Below are 20,512 nucleotides of genomic sequence, written 5' to 3'. Positions count from 1 at the left end.
TCTTCATCAGGTAGAGCTGATGTTTCCTCTTCATCAGGCTCCCTTTCCTAAACTTTAACCTTATCTCCAGCTGTAGTGTTTCCTAAAGCGGCAGTATTCACAGGACAAGCAGCAGGCTTATTAAAACATTGAAATAGTTTCATTTAGCTTTGCTTTCTTTTTGTTATTTTTTCTCCACTGACTGGTGTTTTATCATTAGAGGTTGTTGACTCATGTCCCTCTTCTTCTAAGCCAGGGGTATTCAGCTAAAATTCAGAGAGGTCCAGTCAGAGAAAATGGATTAAAGCAAAGGTCCAGAACATCATAATGTCTAACTAAGTTTGTGTGATATATGTTGCTGTAACCTGGTAGTTTTATTAGAGTCTGCCTGTAATCAAAAACTGACCGTCAAATAAATTCAGTACGGTTCAAAAACATTTTGACATTTATTAATAAAGAACTTATATATAACTGTATATCTAAAAAATAAAGTGTAGACCTTGAAAAAAAAACGTGGCTGAACAACCTGAACCAACTTATTAACATCTTTAACAATACATAAATCTAATAAATGTAAACATTTGAACACATTTTTTTCTGTCTTATATCAATCCCCTTATATCTCTGCTGCTTTATGGGAGAACTGACCTGCTGCCAAAAGAACCGGCTTTTCTTTGGAAGCCGTGCCAAAAGCTCTGAAAAGTGTTGAACTTCCATCACTACTGTCCTCCTCTCTGTCGCTCATCTCTCAACTGCTTTTTGAAGGCAGAGCTGCGATGCAATGCAGTGACGTCATTGGCTGAGTAGCGTCACGTGGGATGCCTGAACTCGTACATAATTGGTCTGTGTGTTTCTGAGCTGATAGACCAATGATAAACATTGGAAAGCTGCACCGGTAAAATAGAAGTGACCTGTCAAATTTACACCCGTATAGACGGTGTCTGGGTCTGGATCCGGACCGCGGTCCGCCTTTTAGTCAGCCCTGTTCTCAGCCAGACACCGTCCCCCGTCCCACACAACTTCTGGCTTGCAGATGCCGGGAACTGCCGTGGTACAGGGCAGCAGAGCGGAACGCAGCCACCATGGACGAGCCTGTGAGCCTGTGGTCAGGGAGCTAAAACCCAGACCTTTTCAGACACGAATCTCACTCACGGCAGAAGTGTAGCAAAAGTCACGTGAAATAAAAGAGCCAATTGTGTAACCGAACGACTCGTAACTGGTGAGTTGTCTGTATTTTATGCTGATGTGTAGTGGGATACGTAAATTTTTCAACTACGAATGCCTTTGTACGCATTGACAACTCCTTTTACGCACGGACAACTCTTATTACATGTACAAATTTTAAATTTTCAGACGACTTTTGAAGATTCCGGTTCACATTGACAAATCTCAGTTTACATAGACAAATTCTTTTACACACTGACAAATCTCACTTTGGACACATGGATTGAAATACAGACAGACAACTCTCGATTCGTATTGACAAAGAGTTTTGCTACAATAATACCCCCATAGCAGTTGTATTGCTGGCTTCATTCAGCATGGTAAGCTCATGGAAAATGTGTTGAGTACTACTGGTTCAGTTATATATAGACTTGAAATTAATAATCATTGAAGTAACTTCCATGCAGCAGCCTGTGAAGCAGTCCCCTATGTTATAAGAGTTGTTTTCTGTTACAAAAGTCTTTGACATACTTTTAAATAATAATGAAAAACTTAAAAGTAAAGTGTGTATTTCGTTGCCTTGAAATGGTTCCAAGGATCCTGTAAGATGCAAAAAAAGAAAAACAAACAAACAAACAAAAAATGCAGCATATTGCTCAGCAGAGTGGTAGCTAAGATTTGATCGTTATTTTATTAAGTCCATATGTATCCCCACCACTCCTGAGAAAAGTTTCGATGTGAAAGCATTTTTAAATTACCCATGTGTATCATATTTATTTCAGTCAATTAAGGATTCAGTTGTACTTTCAGCAAACTCCAAGTTATTCCCCAGCAGACTGGGCAGAATTATTGTTTTTACCGGACAGTAGTCAAACTAAACATATTAGGTATAATGTAGTAATGGAATCACCAATAAAAATACCCACTATGTGTGCATTTCTTCTTTTTTTTCCCCCACAAATTCAAACTAGGATGATGTATAAAATCGTGACATTCATAACAAATGAATGAATTTGCAGTTACAGCCCTAAACTTTAGACTTTGTCTTTGCTGAGCCAAACGTATTGATTCAAGCAGCATACTTCAAAACTGGAAATATATTTAGTAGAAACTCCGCAGGTGTGTTCGTTTAACGTCTGTTTTATTTACAAGATCAGATATTTATGTAACACATTTTATGTATAAATAGTAAATAATTACTATGGACATACAAATATAAGTTGTGATTCTAAATAGTGCAACATAAATATAGAGATATATTAATCTAATTCTAATATTCTTGTTTGAGTGAAAAGTGTCTCATCAGCATCAGGTCACAGTTATTTAAATTGCACACACAAAAGAGCAGCAGTTGAGTAAGAGAAAATAAAAATGTAAATAACACCAATTCATAACATAAATCATTCTGAGGGACTTCACCTGCAAAATGGTAATATAGAGAAAAACCCAACAAATCCAAATTTGAGTAGCTGTGTGGGAAGTGGGAAGATAAAACTCCCCTTTAACAGGAAGAAAAGTTCAGCAGAAGCACAAGAGAAACTCACAATATTATGATTTATGCAAATGGAAGTGAGTAAGTTATATGTATTACTATATACATATTATATAAAGGTAGTGTGTGTGTGTGTGTGTGTATATATATATTTTAATTCCATTAAATACCCGCCATTTCAAGCTAGAATAATCATTTAACACATTAACAATGTCTAGACAGTATTTCTGAGTCATGTAATGCTATTTTCATTGAAAAAAATGCTTTTCTTTCAAAAATATGGACATTTTTAAGTGACCCCAAAATGGTAGTCTATCCATCTATCCATCCATCCATCCATCCATCTGGACCTTTGACCAACTTATTTTCTCCGTGTTTATCAGCATGTCATAATTTCACAAACTAACCATGACAAGGCACACCTCTGAAGTGAAAACCATTTCAGGTGACTACCTCATGAAGCTCATCCAAAGAATACCAAGAGTGTGCAAAACAGTTATCAAAGGAAAGGGTGGCTTTTTTTGAAGAATTTAAAGTATAAAACGTGTTTTGCCTTATTTCACACTTTTTGTTTACTACGTAATCCCATCTGCGTAAATTCATAGTTTTGATGTCTTCGGTGAGAATCTACAGTGTAAATAGCAGGCATAAACTAACCATGACGTCACCCGTTGGTTTCAACGGCGAGAAAATGAAGCCCGGATTTTGCTACTTCCTGGTCGCCGTTTTGGATTTTTTGGAGCCAGTGACGTAAAAAGCGTCATCAAACAGACTGGACCGGAGAGCAACTAGGGGCAGGATTGGCTGAGGACTCTCTTATCCCGCCCACGTTTTACCGCAGAGGCTTCTGTTGCTGTCTATCAAGTATAGCCACGCCCCCTGGCTCCGCCAACTTTAACGATTTATTTAAAATTCAGTATTGATTTATTTTAAGATCGGCCACCTGATCTCTCATTTTGACCATGAAAACTAACAGGAAGAAAATCCTGAGCTGTAGAAAATCAGTCTATCAAATTTTATTTTTTCCAAAAATGAATTGGGGTCTATGGAGCAAAAGCTTTTTGGAGCCAACCCTAGCGGACGGCGTGATATTGCAAGTTTTTGACACTTCCGGGTTGGCTTCAATTCTGGAGCCAGATGCTACGTCCACTATATATACAGTCTATGGTAAATAGTCATGAAAATAAACGAAATTAACATTAACCTACAGTATCATTAAGTTACCTAACCAATTGATATTTATTTTTGTAATATTTCTTCTATTACTTACATACAAGGAATCTGGTTTCGACTGTTGGTGTCAGCCAACAGTAATTCAGTGACTCATGGCAGTGAAAGGCTCTGACCATTGGTGCTAAGATAAGGTTGTTATTTATTAACCAGTCAGGCATGATGAGATGGTGAAGTTGATAAATACAGGGAGAGAATAAATTGGACAAAGGTTTCTTCCTGCACCGGTCACTCTGTGAATAATTAACATGTAATTTGAGTCAGTACAATTCACTCCGTTTTTTTCCGATCCACATTTTCATGTTTATTTCTTTTCTATATCTTGTTACGTATCTCCTTTATTCATCTATCACACGCTATAACGCTATTATCAGTGGACTGGGAGCACTGGAGGAGGAGTAAAGACACTTCTGATAATAGTTATGTCACGCTAGGACTGCCTGGTGCTGATATTTAAGCACCTACACAACCCGAGCACACACACAGTGCAATAAAGATGGCTGCACTACTTGGTAGCTACACTGTGCCTTTGCTTGGAGTCAGCATCTTCATCGCTACTCTGACCTACTTCACCTACAAGCAGCTGAGCGGATACCTGCAAAAATGGTTTGTGATGAAGCCCATCCCGGAGCTGGAGGGAACGTACCCCTTCATTGGAAACGCACTGCAGTTTAAGAGCAACGCAGGAGGTGAGAAAGGAAAGCAGGCTGCACAGGCTGCATCAGTTCCTGCAATCACTTAATGCATTTGTATTTTCTCTTTGTTTCAGATTTCTTTAAACAAATTCAGGGGTTCGCCACTGATTTCTATGACAAGCCGCTGTTCAAAATCTGGATTGGAATGATCCCATTTGTGGTTTTGTTTCATTCTGAAACTGTTGAGGTATGCTGACTGACAACCCCATGATATAAACAGTGGGCACACATTCCCTGTCCCGTCAGTACAACAAGTAACCTCAGTAATGGGTTTAGATTTAGTCACATGCAGCTATAACATCCAAATATGCTGTAACTCTTTCATTTTAAACAAACATACCAGACATTTGACCTGCAGCGTTTAAGCCAAATTCATCCTGACTTTAACCTCAGGATGTCATTGCACTTTTGCACAATGCTGCAGACTGTAACTGCAATCCGCTTTATTTTATTTATGTGGCACGATCATAAATGTGCCTCAAGGGGCTTTACAATCTCTATAAGTTCCACCTGAGCTGAATTTCCAGAATACAATTAATGTTGCTTCCTTATGGAGTCATTCTAAACAAATCTCTGAAAGTTAATATTCTGTTTCAAATGTTATTGCTAATGACATATTGTTTTTGTCTTTTCTAGACAATTGTGTCTAACCCCGCTCACATGGAAAAAGCTCATGCCTACAACTTTCTACATCCTTGGCTTGGGACTGGTCTGCTCACCAGGTAAACCTGTGATTCAGCTCTAAAAGTGCTGTCAGGGATGGATAAAAGATCATTAATGCTGCATTAAAAAGGAAGAAGGAAGAAGAGACTTGGTTCAAAACGTGTGAGCTCAGATGAATGTGTTTGAAAAAACAGAAATGATGATAATGGAATGAATGAATGATATCAACACTGTAGACTAAAGCAAGCATGTTCTGAAAGTTATGAATATATTTATCAACCACAAAGCAGCAGGTGATGCTGGAGAAAAATAATATGACGTCCAATTTGGGTACGGAGGGTCTACTCTTGAATAGAATTTCAGGATTATATATCATGTAACTTTTAAATATTGTAAAATATTGGGCTGAGGATGGGACAAGGTTAACCACAGTATGTATGGTTTAACAGTAAATCTTGTGTTCTTAAGCGTTAACTGATGGTGGCACTATAAGAATTCCTTGTTCTAAATAGTAATACAGTACTGGTCCTAAGACAGAGTAATAGCAGAGGACAGAAGGTCATCAAAAACACAAGTTCCTCTAAATGCGGAAACCGAACTTCCTGTTTCGAGCTGTTCTTAAATATTACAATTCAAATGACAGCTCACTGTGGATGTTTTCTTCCTGTGACCAGCACTGGGGCTAAGTGGCGTCAGCGGAGGAAGATGCTGACGCCGACCTTCCACTTCTCCATCCTGATGGACTTCTTGGAGGTGATGAATGAGCAGTCAGAGATTCTGGTGGGGAAGCTGGAGAAGCAGGCGGGGAAGGGTCCGTTCAACTGCTTCAGCCACGTCACCCTCTGCGCACTAGACATCATCTGTGGTGAGCTCATGTAAATCAGTGCTCGGCTCTTCAGTGAAAAGCATGTAGAATTCTCCTTTAAGCTCCTGAAGGCCTCCTATCCAAGAACTGAATGAGTTCGGACTGAAGAAACCTCTTGGATTGGAGGTTAAACATCTTCAGGAACTTAAAAGACAAGTTCAGTTGATTTTTACTCAAGGACTGAGAATCGACACACACACAGAGTTGAACGTTTTACCTCTTTTTGTACACAAGTTTTAACATAGACAAAGAAAAGCTTTTTACTAGAATGCAAATTTCTCTGTGGGCATTTAAACACATCTGTCATTCCAGAAACTGCAATGGGAAAGAAAGTTTATGCGCAAAGTAATTCTGACTCAGAGTACGTTAAGAGTATATACAAGTGAGTTTTTTTTGGTAATTTTTTTCCATCACACAAATACAGACAATATTGAGGGAAAGTTATCTAATCAGTCCTTTCATATTTGTTGTCTTCATCTTAACTTTTCATTCTCAGAATGAGCGACATTGTCAGCAGCAGACAGAGGAAACCCTGGTTGTGGTCTGACTTTGTGTACTACTACTTCGGTGAGGGCCGGGAGCATGACAGAAACCTCAAGATCCTCCATTCCTTTACACGCAAAGTGAGTGATGGAACCGGTGGTTGCAAAAACACTGAAAATTCAATCCATTGTCCATCCATTAACTGTTCCTACTCACCTGGAGTGGGAAGAGGACACTTCGGGTGACATCCTTTACCGTATTTATTTTCAGGTGATAGATGAGAAAGCAGAGAAAATGTCTGACATTGAATCAGACAGCGAACCCGAAGAGGGCATGAAGAAACGAAGGGCATTCCTGGACATGCTCTTGAAGACCACAGATGAACATGGTAACAGGATGAGCCGTCAGGACATTCAGGAGGAAGTGGACACCTTCATGTTTGAGGTTGGTGGTTAGAAATATAGCTCACACTACAAGTAGCACAGCAACAGTCACAACATGTGCCAACTCATAGCACTTCACATAGTACAGTAAAGACCTTTGGAATTTTAAACAAAGAACAGTGAACTCAACAAAGCTGCCTTTGTATTCGCTATGAGCAATCAATCAGCAACGTTGAGAAGGAGCGAAAAGAAATGCCCTTAAAGGGGAGGGAAAAAACTGTGGGAGAACCAGACTCGGGGAAGGTGGACATCTGCCTCGACTGGTTGGGGAGAGAATGGGGAGAGGAGATGGAGAACAAACAATACAAGCAAAACAATGACCATGTTGGAGGTCAGTGAGGGCAGACAGTTCAAATCAGAGACGTGAAGCTCCAGGATGAATTCCATATGAGCAACAATTAGGATGAGGGAAAGGAATCAGAAAAAACAGACAAACAAAACAGTGAACATTTTCGAGGTTGCATGAGGTCAGAAACTGCAGATCAGAGATGTGAGACTCCAGAAAACAGAGACACCCGTGGACTATTTACTACCTTTATATCAACAGTACATCAAAAGTCAATTTGTAACAAGAAAAGGGTTGTTCAAAGTTCAAAAGCTCAATACGTAGCGTGATAATATGACAATGTTCTGGCCTAAAGTGTATCTATGCAGCTTTAAAGTCTTCTAAATGTGTTGTTTTGAATATTTCCCAGCATGTGATGGCCTGTGTTTTGCAGGGTCATGATACCACAGCAGCCTCTATGAATTGGGCCCTCCATCTGCTGGGCTCCAACCCTGAGGTGCAACGCAAAGTTCAACAAGAGCTACAGGAGGTGTTCGGTAACATAAGCCACTCTGCTTCACTCTCACTTTAACGACATTGTTTATTTTCCTGCCCGTAGGCTTTTGACTCGTCTTTGTTCCAAATTATTTGCTCTTTGCAAGTCAAGGGGAGCTTATGCTGGGATAACAGCTGTGAAAATCCTAGCCAAAATACATAGAAAGTAATTGAATTATTGTCAATGCTGTGTGGATTTGCCGTGGCCTCCGTGCATGTTTCTGTGATGAAAACTAAATGCTAATTCTGCGCCCATTCAAGGACTGAAACTTGCCCTTGAGCACAAAAAAGAAATCAATTTAGTCATATTCTTCTATCTCCAATGTGAACCAAACTACATTAACTTTCTCTTCCCAGTTATATAACCAATTTGTTCTTTTAATAATTGTTGATTTACACCCACTAGGTATATAAAAATGATTACGCTGAAGACTCTTGGCTCTTGAGTGTACTGAATAAGCACAATAAATCCATGTGCTTTGCTGCATCCAGTATTATTTTGCTCTTATCTGCTGTGTAAGATAGGACAAGTTGAGCATGTGCCAAGGATAGAAAAGTGAAAGTTCATCTGCATGAAATTGGATCAGATACTTTAGCCAAATGACCTTTAAGAAGAAGTTTGCACTGCTGCTGTACCGTGGTGAGAAGAACACTTTAGCTTTGTTTTTTGTTGAAAGGTTCATCTGACCGACCTATTACCATGGAGGACCTGAAGAAGCTCAAATATCTGGAATGTGTGATCAAGGAGACTCTGCGGCTGTTTCCCTCTGTGCCTTTCTTCGCTCGCACCATCCGCGAAGAATGCCACATCAGTGAGTTGCAGTTATTAATCACAAACCCCCCACGGTGGAGGTATCTTGTACAGGAGGGGAAGCCAGAGGTCCTCTCTTATTTTCATTCAAAATCGACTTTCCTTTGTCTCATAACATCCGTCTTTTTCAGAACTGTCCCTAGGTTTCTTCAAATTAGTGAAACAGCTTCACGAATTTGCAGCACGTAGCTTTGTGCAGCGACTTAATGTACAATTCTACAATTTCATTGAGCAGACGCTTTTATCCAAAGTGATATACATCTGAGAGTAAATATAACACAAGCAAGGATCTAGTTAGGCGAAAATGACCTGGAAAAGAGCCATAAAACAATGTAGTAGCAGAGTGAATGGTGCTGTATGGTTCAAAGACACTGAGACTCTGGTGTCAACTGTAATCATAATGTCACGCATCGACTACTGCAACTCCTTACTTGCAGGCCTCCCTACCACGTATGGTCAAAGCAGCACGTTTGGACATGTCACCCTGCTGTTCAGATCGCTTCACTGGATTCCAGTTGCTGCCCACATACACATGACACTTGCATATAAAACAATTGTAAGAACTGCTCCCTCCTACCTGAATTCTCTCATTCAGGTCTACACTCTCTCCAGCTCACTACACTCAGCCAATGAAAGGCGCCTATACAACCACCACAACGGGGCTGGTTGATAGCTGGACTCTTCTCCTCTGTGGTTCACTGGTGGTGGAATGAGCTAAACTCTGTTCAGTCTTCAAAGTTCCTTTCAGTCTTTAAGAAAAGACTAAAAACACAGCTCTTTACTCAACACCGTTGCACTTGACAGATTAAAAATAAGAAAAGAAATGACCACACTTGAACTTGTTTTATGGCTCTTATCCAGGTTGTTTTCTCCTGGCTATATCCTTGCTTGTGTTGTATCTAATCTCAGATGTACGTCACTTGGATAAAAATGTCTGTTATATGAAGTTGTAGTAATTGTAGAACTGTCAAATTACTGGTATGGAGACCAACGTTATGATATTAAAGTAATTAAACGTTTGCATGTTTTCTAGTAGAGGTAAGAATTGGAGCCATCATTCTTTTGGTAGCGTAGAAGCTTTAGTGAAAAATAACTGCACAAAGCAAGTGAAAGCAGACTGGTCACAATTTGCACCCTTTTTTTTAAGGTACATGCCTTGTTTAGTTTGCAAATGAAGCATCACTTGTTTCTGTTTACTACCAGGTAACCAATATCATCTGCTCATATTCATACAAGCGACCTTTACATATTATTGCTCTTTCCATGCTTATTTTCTGCAAGACTCCTTCCACCACTGAAGCTTCGGTATCATCTTGTAAGCTTTAGTTTTGCATATTTCTATATCTGCTGCTGTATTTGGGGATTTGCTCTCAGAAGAATTCTCTTTGCTGTTTCATTATGTCCTCCCTCACACAGAATAATGTATAACCATTTGCAATAAATGGCAAATTCACTGACGTAATAGTCTCCAGCCATACAGTTTACGTTTTAGCTTCAAAACGATATATGATATATACTATATATTTAATAATATATACTACACTATATACCACTAAATAATGGGATCAAATGCAAGCATCGCACTAGAAAAAAAAGTCTGCAGTTGTGATAAATGTGAATTATTCAGATTTTTTAATTATTAAATGTGTTAATAACTGTTAGTTGCTTTTAGTATTAAATGCCAACCCGGTCTCACAAGGATTCGTGAAACTATCACGTAAATTAATCTATGGTTACGTGCGCACCAACACGATTTTCTCATGTTTTTCGTGTTGCTCACAACGAAATTCAAACCAATGTATTTCAAGCGGAGGACTTTTCATGCCACTCAGAACGTATTTCAAACGAATATTTTTAATGTAAACGCGTTGCGAATCAAAGCGGAGGACTTTTCATACCACTCAGAACGTATTTCAAACGAATATTTTCAATGTAAAAGCGTTGCGAATCCAACGCTATATTTTGCATTACATCGTCCCATACATATAATGTGATGCCTTTATTTTTGCTGCAGCATTTGGGTATTTGAGATTAAAAAACGTTAGTGTTTGTTTGTTTGCAAACGGGTTGGATTTTGTTTTCATATCTGAGTCTTAATCACACCTGAATAGAACGTTTAATTAATCAAATATTCCTCGTGTGTCATGTTTCTCCTCGGTCTGATTTAAGCGAGTTACGTAGGGCATTTTGAATCGGTATATTATATTTTTAATGTAAAAGCATTGGGAATCCAACGCTATATTTTGCATTCGCAGGGGCCGGCAATTAGATGTGGCTTCGGGCCAAAATTTGTGTAAACATTATTCGGCGGTTTGACCGACGGGCCGGTGCGCTGGTATTTATTAAATAATTTTGATGAGTGGGTATCCGATGCCCGTATAGCTCAGCACGTTAAGCAGGTGACTCATGTACAAGAGCTGGTCTCGGACGCGGGTTCGATTCCGGTTTGCTTTATTATAATATTTTGGAAGTTTTTCATACACAAATGCAGATTTCTAAACGGACTGCTGTAAAACTTTTTAACATGATTGAAGATATCAAACTCATGGACAACTCCTAACCCATTGGACATTCATGCGGACAGACTCCTGTTTCAATTAAAAAAAACAAAACAAAACAAAACGTGCAGCACTTCGGCACCTTTCTTCTTCGGTGGTGTCTGTGTAAAACAATGTCCAACATGCAAACAGCACACCTAGCGCCATGAAGCACAAAATGCAGGTGTAAATCAATGGGGTGCTGAACATAGTAATATTCATAGCGGAAATAATAGATAATAATAATAATGATAGGTAATAGAATATTCTGAAATTAAGCTCGACTGTAGACAGGTATTTTGCAAACACTGTGAACACACACACACACACTAATATATGTTAGAGAAGCAGATAATGGCAGTAAAGTCAATTATTTTAATAATTTGAAGAGACAATATATGATTACGCTATATATACATATATAAACAAAATACTGACTAATGAACACATATTTCTATATAAAACTATATATATATATATATATATATATATATATATAAAATATCATTTTCTGACATATCTTTTTTAATATATATGTATGAATTATATTGATAGTCTATATGTGATTTATATAATAATTTTCTCTGATATATAACTTCTGTCTATTGTTTTATATAAAAATATGTGTTCATTAGTCAGTATTTTGTTTATATATGTGTATATAGCGTAATCATATATTGTCTCTTCAAATTATTAAAATAATTGACTTTGCTGCCATTATCCGCTTCTCTAACATATATTAGTGTGTGTGTGTTTACAGTGTTTGCAAAATACCTGTCTACAGTCGAGCTTAATATCAGAATATTCTATTACTGTTAATCCCACTATGAACATTAAAATACGCCGAACCATTTGTCCTGTATCATAGCTACATGTATGACGTTTGCAGCAAAAAAATTAAAAAACGCGTGAAAATCAGTTTAATATTCAGAGTTAAGATGGATTAAATGCGCTGTCAAACAGCGCTGAGTGGAGCGGATGACCGGACCAAGATGGCGGCCCCACCGCTCGTCAGCCCCAATAGGCAGTAGCGCTCGATGCGGCGTCTACTCTTTATTATGTCTATGATGCTGAATGCTCTGGGAGCAAGTCTGCAGTGAAAACACTTTTGAAGGGGTCAAGGGTCACTAAATCAAGGTTCAAAGGTTCAAGGGTTCACTTTATTGTCGTATCATTCCACATTTGCACATGAAACAATATGAAATTTGACCCTGGTCCCAGTTTCAGCCATCAAAAAAATATAAAAACACTCTCATAAAGACAATATAAGTATAAAGAGACACACTAATATATACAAATCTGCAACATAGATATATGTGCAGTGAACCAACAGTTTGTGCAATATTTAGTAGGTAAATGAATAAAGAGCCTAGTCCAGTAGTGCAGTGTGTGTATGCTTGTGTGTGTATGTGGGGATGCGTGCATGCATGTGTATTTGCGGGGGAGAGGTGGTGATGATATGAAAACAGAGTCTACACAGACCTGTTCAGTAGCCCGACAGCTTCGCGGAAGAAGACTTCAAATGAAGGAGACATTTTGTGCAACAAGTATCATAAAAGTCATTCCCAGTGGAATTCAAGTCTGATATTGTGTGGGACTATTCAGAGCAGTCACATGAAGCACTGTATCTGTTTTCAAGGGTCTAGCCCCACGGGAACCCGCGTTTTTCAGCAGTGAGGCCTGCTAGCAGTGATGCAGCCTGAGGCCTTCAGACATGTAAAAAAAAATCCTGCTCGGTCATTTTTGGGTCTAGTGACACCAAATCGTACACGCTCCTAGTAGACCACCTCCTGACCTTGCATATTTTTTTTCAGAGAGTTTACTCAAAAGGGGCTCGATCATGGCCCTGTTTCTTACTCTACGGTTAACCCTTTAATGTCCAAATGCTTCAAAACGGGCTAAAAAGGTCAAAATCTCGCACAATCCTAAACCAATTTGGACCAAACTGCACAGGTTCTATATATAGAGACTAATGTGAACGCTCATGCACGTTTCAGACCTCCAGGGGCCCTGAAGAAGGAATGAGGGCAAAAAAAAAACACGTTTTTTCATAAATGTCCCTCTTTTGCTCTCATTTCTCTTCTGTAACACTCAGAGAGCTGAAACCTGGGATCTGGTACCTCTGAAACATCTAAAATCTAAATCCACTAGAACTGTTTTGCTAGCCCCTCCCAAACCGGAAGTAGCTCCAGGAACGACCTAGAGACTTGTGCTTCAAATCAATTGTTTACCAAGGTCACCTGAATCACCCCTAAAAGTTTCAGCTCATTTGATGCAAAAATTACCGATTTGTGGGGCTTCATAGTCCAAAAATGTCAAACTTTGACCCTGCGCCAGGGGTCACAGGAAGGTCACAGAGACACCAAACCAGCACAGTTCAGCTCCAAATATAGCCTAGTATAACATACTAAAAGATCAGCCCCAGGGTCCCAGTAGAAAAATCTGACCAAGTGTTCATGTTTGAAAATCAGGTCTTGTCAGACTTTTAAACCCTGAGAGCCTTCTTGCCAGTGGAATTAGACCCTCACCCTAATTTTTTACCCAAACGGGACGAAATCTTAACCACAAGTACTAGGGCCCTCGGTGAGTCGGTATGTACAATTTCAGCCTCCTAGGTCAACAGGGGGCCAGATGGTACCATGTTGAAGTTTGGAGAATGGAGAGCACACCTACTCAGTCAAATATTAGGTACCATCTGGCCCCCTGTTGACCGAGGAGGCTGAAATTTTACATACCGACTCACCGAGGGCCCTAGTACTTGTGGTTAAGATTTCGTCCCGTTTGGGTAAAAATTAGGGTGAGGGTCTAATTCCACTGGCAAGAAGGCTCTCAGGGTTTAAAAGTCTGACAAGACCTGATTTTCAAACATGAACACTTGGTCAGATTTTTCTACTGGGACCCTGGGGCTGATCTTTTAGTATGTTATACTAGGCTATATTTGGAGCTGAACTGTGCTGGTTTGGTGTCTCTGTGACCTTCCTGTGACCCCTGGCGCAGGGTCAAAGTTTGACATTTTTGGACTATGAAGCCCCACAAATCGGTAATTTTTGCATCAAATGAGCTGAAACTTTTAGGGGTGATTCAGGTGACCTTGGTAAACAATTGATTTGAAGCACAAGTCTCTAGGTCGTTCCTGGAGCTACTTCCGGTTTGGGAGGGGCTAGCAAAACAGTTCTAGTGGATTTAGATTTTAGATGTTTCAGAGGTACCAGATCCCAGGTTTCAGCTCTCTGAGTGTTACAGAAGAGAAATGAGAGCAAAAGAGGGACATTTATGAAAAAACGTGTTTTTTTTTTGCCCTCATTCCTTCTTCAGGGCCCCTGGAGGTCTGAAACGTGCATGAGCGTTCACATTAGTCTCTATATATAGAACCTGTGCAGTTTGGTCCAAATTGGTTTAGGATTGTGCGAGATTTTGACCTTTTTAGCCCGTTTTGAAGCATTTGGACATTAAAGGGTTAACCGTAGAGTAAGAAACAGGGCCATGATCGAGCCCCTTTTGAGTAAACTCTCTGAAAAAAAATATGCAAGGTCAGGAGGTGGTCTACTAGGAGCGTGTACGATTTGGTGTCACTAGACCCAAAAATGACCGAGCAGGATTTTTTTTTTACATGTCTGAAGGCCTCAGGCTGCATCACTGCTAGCAGGCCTCACTGCTGAAAAACGCGGGTTCCCGTGGGGCTAGACCCTTGAAAACAGATACAGTGCTTCATGTGACTGCTCTGAATAGTCCCACACAATATCAGACTTGAATTCCACTGGGAATGACTTTTATGATACTTGTTGCACAAAATGTCTCCTTCATTTGAAGTCTTCTTCCGCGAAGCTGTCGGGCTACTGAACAGGTCTGTGTAGACTCTGTTTTCATATCATCACCACCTCTCCCCCGCAAATACACATGCATGCACGCATCCCCACATACACACACAAGCATACACACACTGCACTACTGGACTAGGCTCTTTATTCATTTACCTACTAAATATTGCACAAACTGTTGGTTCACTGCACATATATCTATGTTGCAGATTTGTATATATTAGTGTGTCTCTTTATACTTATATTGTCTTTATGAGAGTGTTTTTATATTTTTTTGATGGCTGAAACTGGGACCAGGGTCAAATTTCATATTGTTTCATGTGCAAATGTGGAATGATACGACAATAAAGTGAACCCTTGAACCTTTGAACCTTGATTTAGTGACCCTTGACCCCTTCAAAAGTGTTTTCACTGCAGACTTGCTCCCAGAGCATTCAGCATCATAGACATAATAAAGAGTAGACGCCGCATCGAGCGCTACTGCCTATTGGGGCTGACGAGCGGTGGGGCCGCCATCTTGGTCCGGTCATCCGCTCCACTCAGCGCTGTTTGACAGCGCATTTAATCCATCTTAACTCTGAATATTAAACTGATTTTCACGCGTTTTTTAATTTTTTTGCTGCAAACGTCATACATGTAGCTATGATACAGGACAAATGGTTCGGCGTATTTTAATGTTCATAGTGGGATTAACAGTAATAGAATATTCTGATATTAAGCTCGACTGTAGACAGGTATTTTGCAAACACTGTAAACACACACACACTAATATATGTTAGAGAAGCGGATAATGGCAGCAAAGTCAATTATTTTAATAATTTGAAGAGACAATATATGATTACGCTATATACACATATATAAACAAAATACTGACTAATGAACACATATTTTTATATAAAACAATAGACAGAAGTTATATATCAGAGAAAATTATTATATAAATCACATATAGACTATCAATATAATTCATACATATATATTAAAAAAGATATGTCAGAAAATGATATTTTATATATATATATATATATATATATATATATATAGTTTTATATAGAAATATGTGTTCATTAGTCAGTATTTTGTTTATATATGTATATATAGCGTAATCATATATTGTCTCTTCAAATTATTAAAATAATTGACTTTACTGCCATTATCTGCTTCTCTAACATATATTAGTGTGTGTGTGTGTGTTCACAGTGTTTGCAAAATACCTGTCTACAGTCGAGCTTAATTTCAGAATATTCTATTACCTATCATTATTATTATTATCTATTATTTCCGCTATGAATATTACTATGTTCAGCACCCCATTGATTTACACCTGCATTTTGTGCTTCATGGCGCTAGGTGTGCTGTTTGCATGTTGGACATTGTTTTACACAGACACCACCGAAGAAGAACGGTGCCGAAGTGCTGCACGTTTTGTTTTGTTTTGTTTTTTTTAATTGAAACAGGAGTCTGTCCGCATGAATGTCCAATGGGTTAGGAGTTGTCCATGAGTTTGATATCTTCAATCATGTTAAAAAGTTTTACAGCAGTCCGTTTAGAAATCTGCATTTGTGTATGAAAAACTTCCAAAATATTATAATAAAGCAAACCGGAATCGAACCCGCGTCCGAGACCAGCTCTTGTACATGAGTCACCTGCTTAACGTGCTGAGCTATACGGGCATCGGATACCCACTCATCAAAATTATTTAATAAATACCAGCGCACCGGCCCGTCGGTCAAACCGCCGAATAATGTTTACACAAATTTTGGCCCGAAGCCACATCTAATTGCCGGCCCCTGCGAATGCAAAATATAGCGTTGGATTCCCAATGCTTTTACATTAAAAATATAATATACCGATTCAAAATGCCCTACGTAACTCGCTTAAATCAGACCGAGGAGAAACATGACACACGAGGAATATTTGATTAATTAAACGTTCTATTCAGGTGTGATTAAGACTCAGATATGAAAACAAAATCCAACCCGTTTGCAAACAAACAAACACTAACGTTTTTTAATCTCAAATACCCAAATGCTGCAGCAAAAATAAAGGCATCACATTATATGTATGGGACGATGTAATGCAAATATAGCGTTGGATTCGCAACGCTTTTACATTGAAAATATTCGTTTGAAATACGTTCTGAGTGGTATGAAAAGTCCTCCGCTTTGATTCGCAACGCGTTTACATTAAAAATATTCGTTTGAAATACGTTCTGAGTGGCATGAAAAGTCCTCCGCTTGAAATACATTGGTTTGAATTTCGTTGTGAGCAACACGAAAAACATGAGAAAATCGTGTTGGTGCGCACGTAACCATAGATTAATTTACGTGATAGTTTCACGAATCCTTGTGAGACCGGGTTGTAAATGCACAGCGCAGATTCACAGCTCAAGATGTGGAAATCTGACAGGATGTTTCGTGCACATTGGACTTTCACAGATAATAGCAAACCATTATTCTAGATCAGGCGCCACATTCAGCCTAGTTTGAACTCAAGTGAGCCAGACCAGTAGCCTAGCCGCGCTAGACAACCCACGGCAACGAATTTAATTCTCTGCCAGGGTGGGTCTAGTTACCCTCCATAAGGCTCGAGGTTGGATGCTCCTAAAACTGGCCGACGAATCACCATGAAGTGTAGAGTCAGAAGGCGGGCGTAACTAAGTGACGACAGAGGCGCGACGATTCTGACAGAAACAACCGTAAACAACTAGCCTAGCCGCGCTAGACAAGCCACGGCAACGAATTTAATTCTCTGTCAGGGTCGACAACAAAAACGACAACAGTCGTTGAGCTCCATTAGCACCGACTCTGAATAATCTTTCTGTTAACATGTCTGTAATATACTTGAGCTTCTCCCATTGACTGTATAAATAAGGCTTCACCGAACTCCCGCATCCTCTGATTTCCAGCGCTGTAGGAGCCTATTCGTTGCACTGATTGGTTGTATACCTACCCAGTTGCTGCAGAGGGATTTGATAGACAACCTTTTAGCCCGCCTCCCTCCCTGTCGAGCGTGCCTAGACCCTTGCGTCTTCAGAGCATGGGTCTAGCGTGGCTAGGCTACCAGACCAGTAAAATCAGAGCAAAATAACCTTTAAATAACCACAACTCCAAATGTGTCCTTTTTTGTGCCAAAAAGTACATTCTGAAAATGTTCACATATAATAAACTATCTTTTTACAAAACATTATGAACAACCTAAAATTTATTTTGAGAGATAAATTCAATTTCAACAACATTATGCCTCAGTCAAATGATAAACTGAGGCAAAATGTATCTGAAATCAAATTTATTTTTTACACATTACAACTTACAGATCACAGTTTGTCTACAAAAAGACACAAAACTTTTAGTCAAAGGTATCTGGAACCGAATGATATAGTATTTTACTTTATGATCAAAACAACAAAAGTCAGACAAAAAAAACAACAAAAATAAGACAAAATATTTCAAAATGAGAAATAAAATGATAGAAAATGAGACAAACGACATGAAACAAAACAGAAAAGAAATACAAAAATGGATAAAGATACAAAGCACAAAAAATGGACAAAACAAGATGAAAAACTTACACAAATGACACGAATGTGACAAAAGAATGAAACAAAATGACAAAAATAGACAATACAAGCAAGACAAAAAACCAACAAAATGACAAAAACGACACACAAAGCAATGAATTAAGCAAAACACATAATGACAAAAATAGGACAAAAATCGAGCAAGACAAAAAGAAAACACAAAATGACAAAAACGATAAATAAAACAACAAAAACAACAAAAGTCAGACAAAAAGATATAAAAAAACAACAAAAACATAACAAAATGTTTTTAAAAATGAGACAAAATTACAAAAGAACAATGAACTATATAGTATTTTACTTTATGATCAAAACAACTTGTCATGGTCTAGAAATTATTTTATATTTATTGTTTTACAAATTTACAGTTTGCAGTTAATGTCTTCTCTGTAGTTTTTACATTTTCCAAAGTTGTCCTGTGGGCCAAATTGGACCCTCTGGCTGAATCGGTTTTGGCCTGTGGGCCGCATGTTTGACACCCCTGTTCTAGATCTTTAGTAAAGATGTAATTAATGTGTAAAACACCAGATGAATCTTTAAATTCAACCATCCTTCCCTCTTGACATCTCTGTAGCTAAATCTATCTGTCAGTGAAATTAATCAAGATTCTATATGATATTGGCTGCTCTTAAGTGAGTTCTGTTTTACTTGTAGAGGGTTTCACGATTCCTGAAGGTGCAAATGTAACCATAGTCACCTACTCTCTCCACCGTGACCCACGATACTTCCCTGAACCGGAGCAGTTCAGGCCTGAGCGGTTTTTCCCTGAGAATTCAGTTGGAAGGCCTCCGTATGCCTACATCCCCTTCTCAGCCGGACTCCGCAACTGTATAGGTAAGACCAGGAGGACTTCACTGAGCAGTTTGATAGAGCTACTTCCATACAGGCATTCAGCATCAATGTCCTGCATTGCTGTGTTTGCGTTTTATTATAACCAGGTCAGCGCTTCGCTATAATGGAGGAAAAGGTGGTTCTGGCATCCATTCTGCGAAACTTCAACGTTGAAGCTTGCCAGACCCGTGAGGAGCTTCGTCCGGTAGGAGAGCTCATCCTACGACCAGAGAAAGGAATCTGGATCAAGCTGGAGAAGAGGACGCCTCAAACTTCACCAAACTAATTCTCGGCCAGTTATCTTCCTTTATTGTCCGTATTTACAATGCATACTGAGAAAACTCCAATGAACCCTGTAATGTTTTGATAGAAAATGCTCTGTGGCCGAACGAGAATAGTTTAATACTAAACTGTGCCAGTATTTCCTGAAAAAAGTGTGAATTAAAATGCTGCAAACAGAATGAAATGACTGAAAGGATTATGGAATTTAAAGAGTAAGAGCGAATGACTGCTCATTTTGAAACACAGTTCTGATTACTAACAGAAATTAGATTCATGGCTCGACTGAATTGAAGTTTGTGACTGTTTTCAAAGTTGCATACTTTTTTTTTAAAGAAAAAAACAAAGCTCTTTCAAGTCTTTGTGACCTGTTTAGTGGCATTTCTGCTGCTTTTTGTCTGTTGCTGCAAATCTGGAGGAAATAAACAATATGGTGGATAAAGCAGCATGATTTAAATGCTTAGCATACTTTACTTTTCCATTATGTTTTACACTGATTTTGTGGTATTAACCGGTAATGAAATCCTGAATCCTCCAACTCACAGGTGCAGAGCGGGGCTTAATAAATAACACTCTTACATATTCATTACATTTATAAACACCACAACAAAGATAAGCCTTCCATTTGTGCAGCGTTTCCTCTGAATGTTAATTTCACACCCCTAGCTGCAGTGTTTTCCCTTGACTGACCCCAGACTACATCTGTTTGTTTATCGCTGTATGTTTGCTCGATGGTCCATTCATGCTTTCCCTCCTGCTGCGTATCGTTCTTTGTCTTTACCTCAGGAAACAGAAACAGATATTTCAGCATTATGAACACAA

At 39.0% G+C, this 20,512-nt stretch overlaps 1 protein-coding gene across 1 annotated transcript; it reads left to right on the top strand.

Annotated features, from left to right (window-relative positions):
* The first annotated feature begins 4,306 nt into the window (after window positions 1-4,306).
* On the top strand, window positions 4,307-20,135 carry LOC110963302 (cytochrome P450 4V2). Its single transcript, XM_022211607.2, has 11 exons — window positions 4,307-4,554; window positions 4,635-4,747; window positions 5,197-5,282; window positions 5,898-6,088; window positions 6,401-6,470; window positions 6,585-6,711; window positions 6,842-7,015; window positions 7,734-7,836; window positions 8,512-8,646; window positions 19,235-19,414; window positions 19,519-20,135. The coding sequence occupies exons 1-11, from the start codon at window positions 4,362-4,364 to the stop codon at window positions 19,695-19,697; spliced, it is 1,551 nt and encodes a 516-aa protein (XP_022067299.1). The 5' UTR covers window positions 4,307-4,361; the 3' UTR covers window positions 19,698-20,135.
* Window positions 20,136-20,512: the final 377 nt, after the last annotated feature.

This window comes from Acanthochromis polyacanthus, chromosome 3 (genome assembly GCF_021347895.1).
Source record: "Acanthochromis polyacanthus isolate Apoly-LR-REF ecotype Palm Island chromosome 3, KAUST_Apoly_ChrSc, whole genome shotgun sequence".
Classification (NCBI taxonomy): Eukaryota; Metazoa; Chordata; class Actinopteri; family Pomacentridae; genus Acanthochromis; species Acanthochromis polyacanthus.
This window is presented reverse-complemented; position numbering and strand designations above follow the sequence as displayed.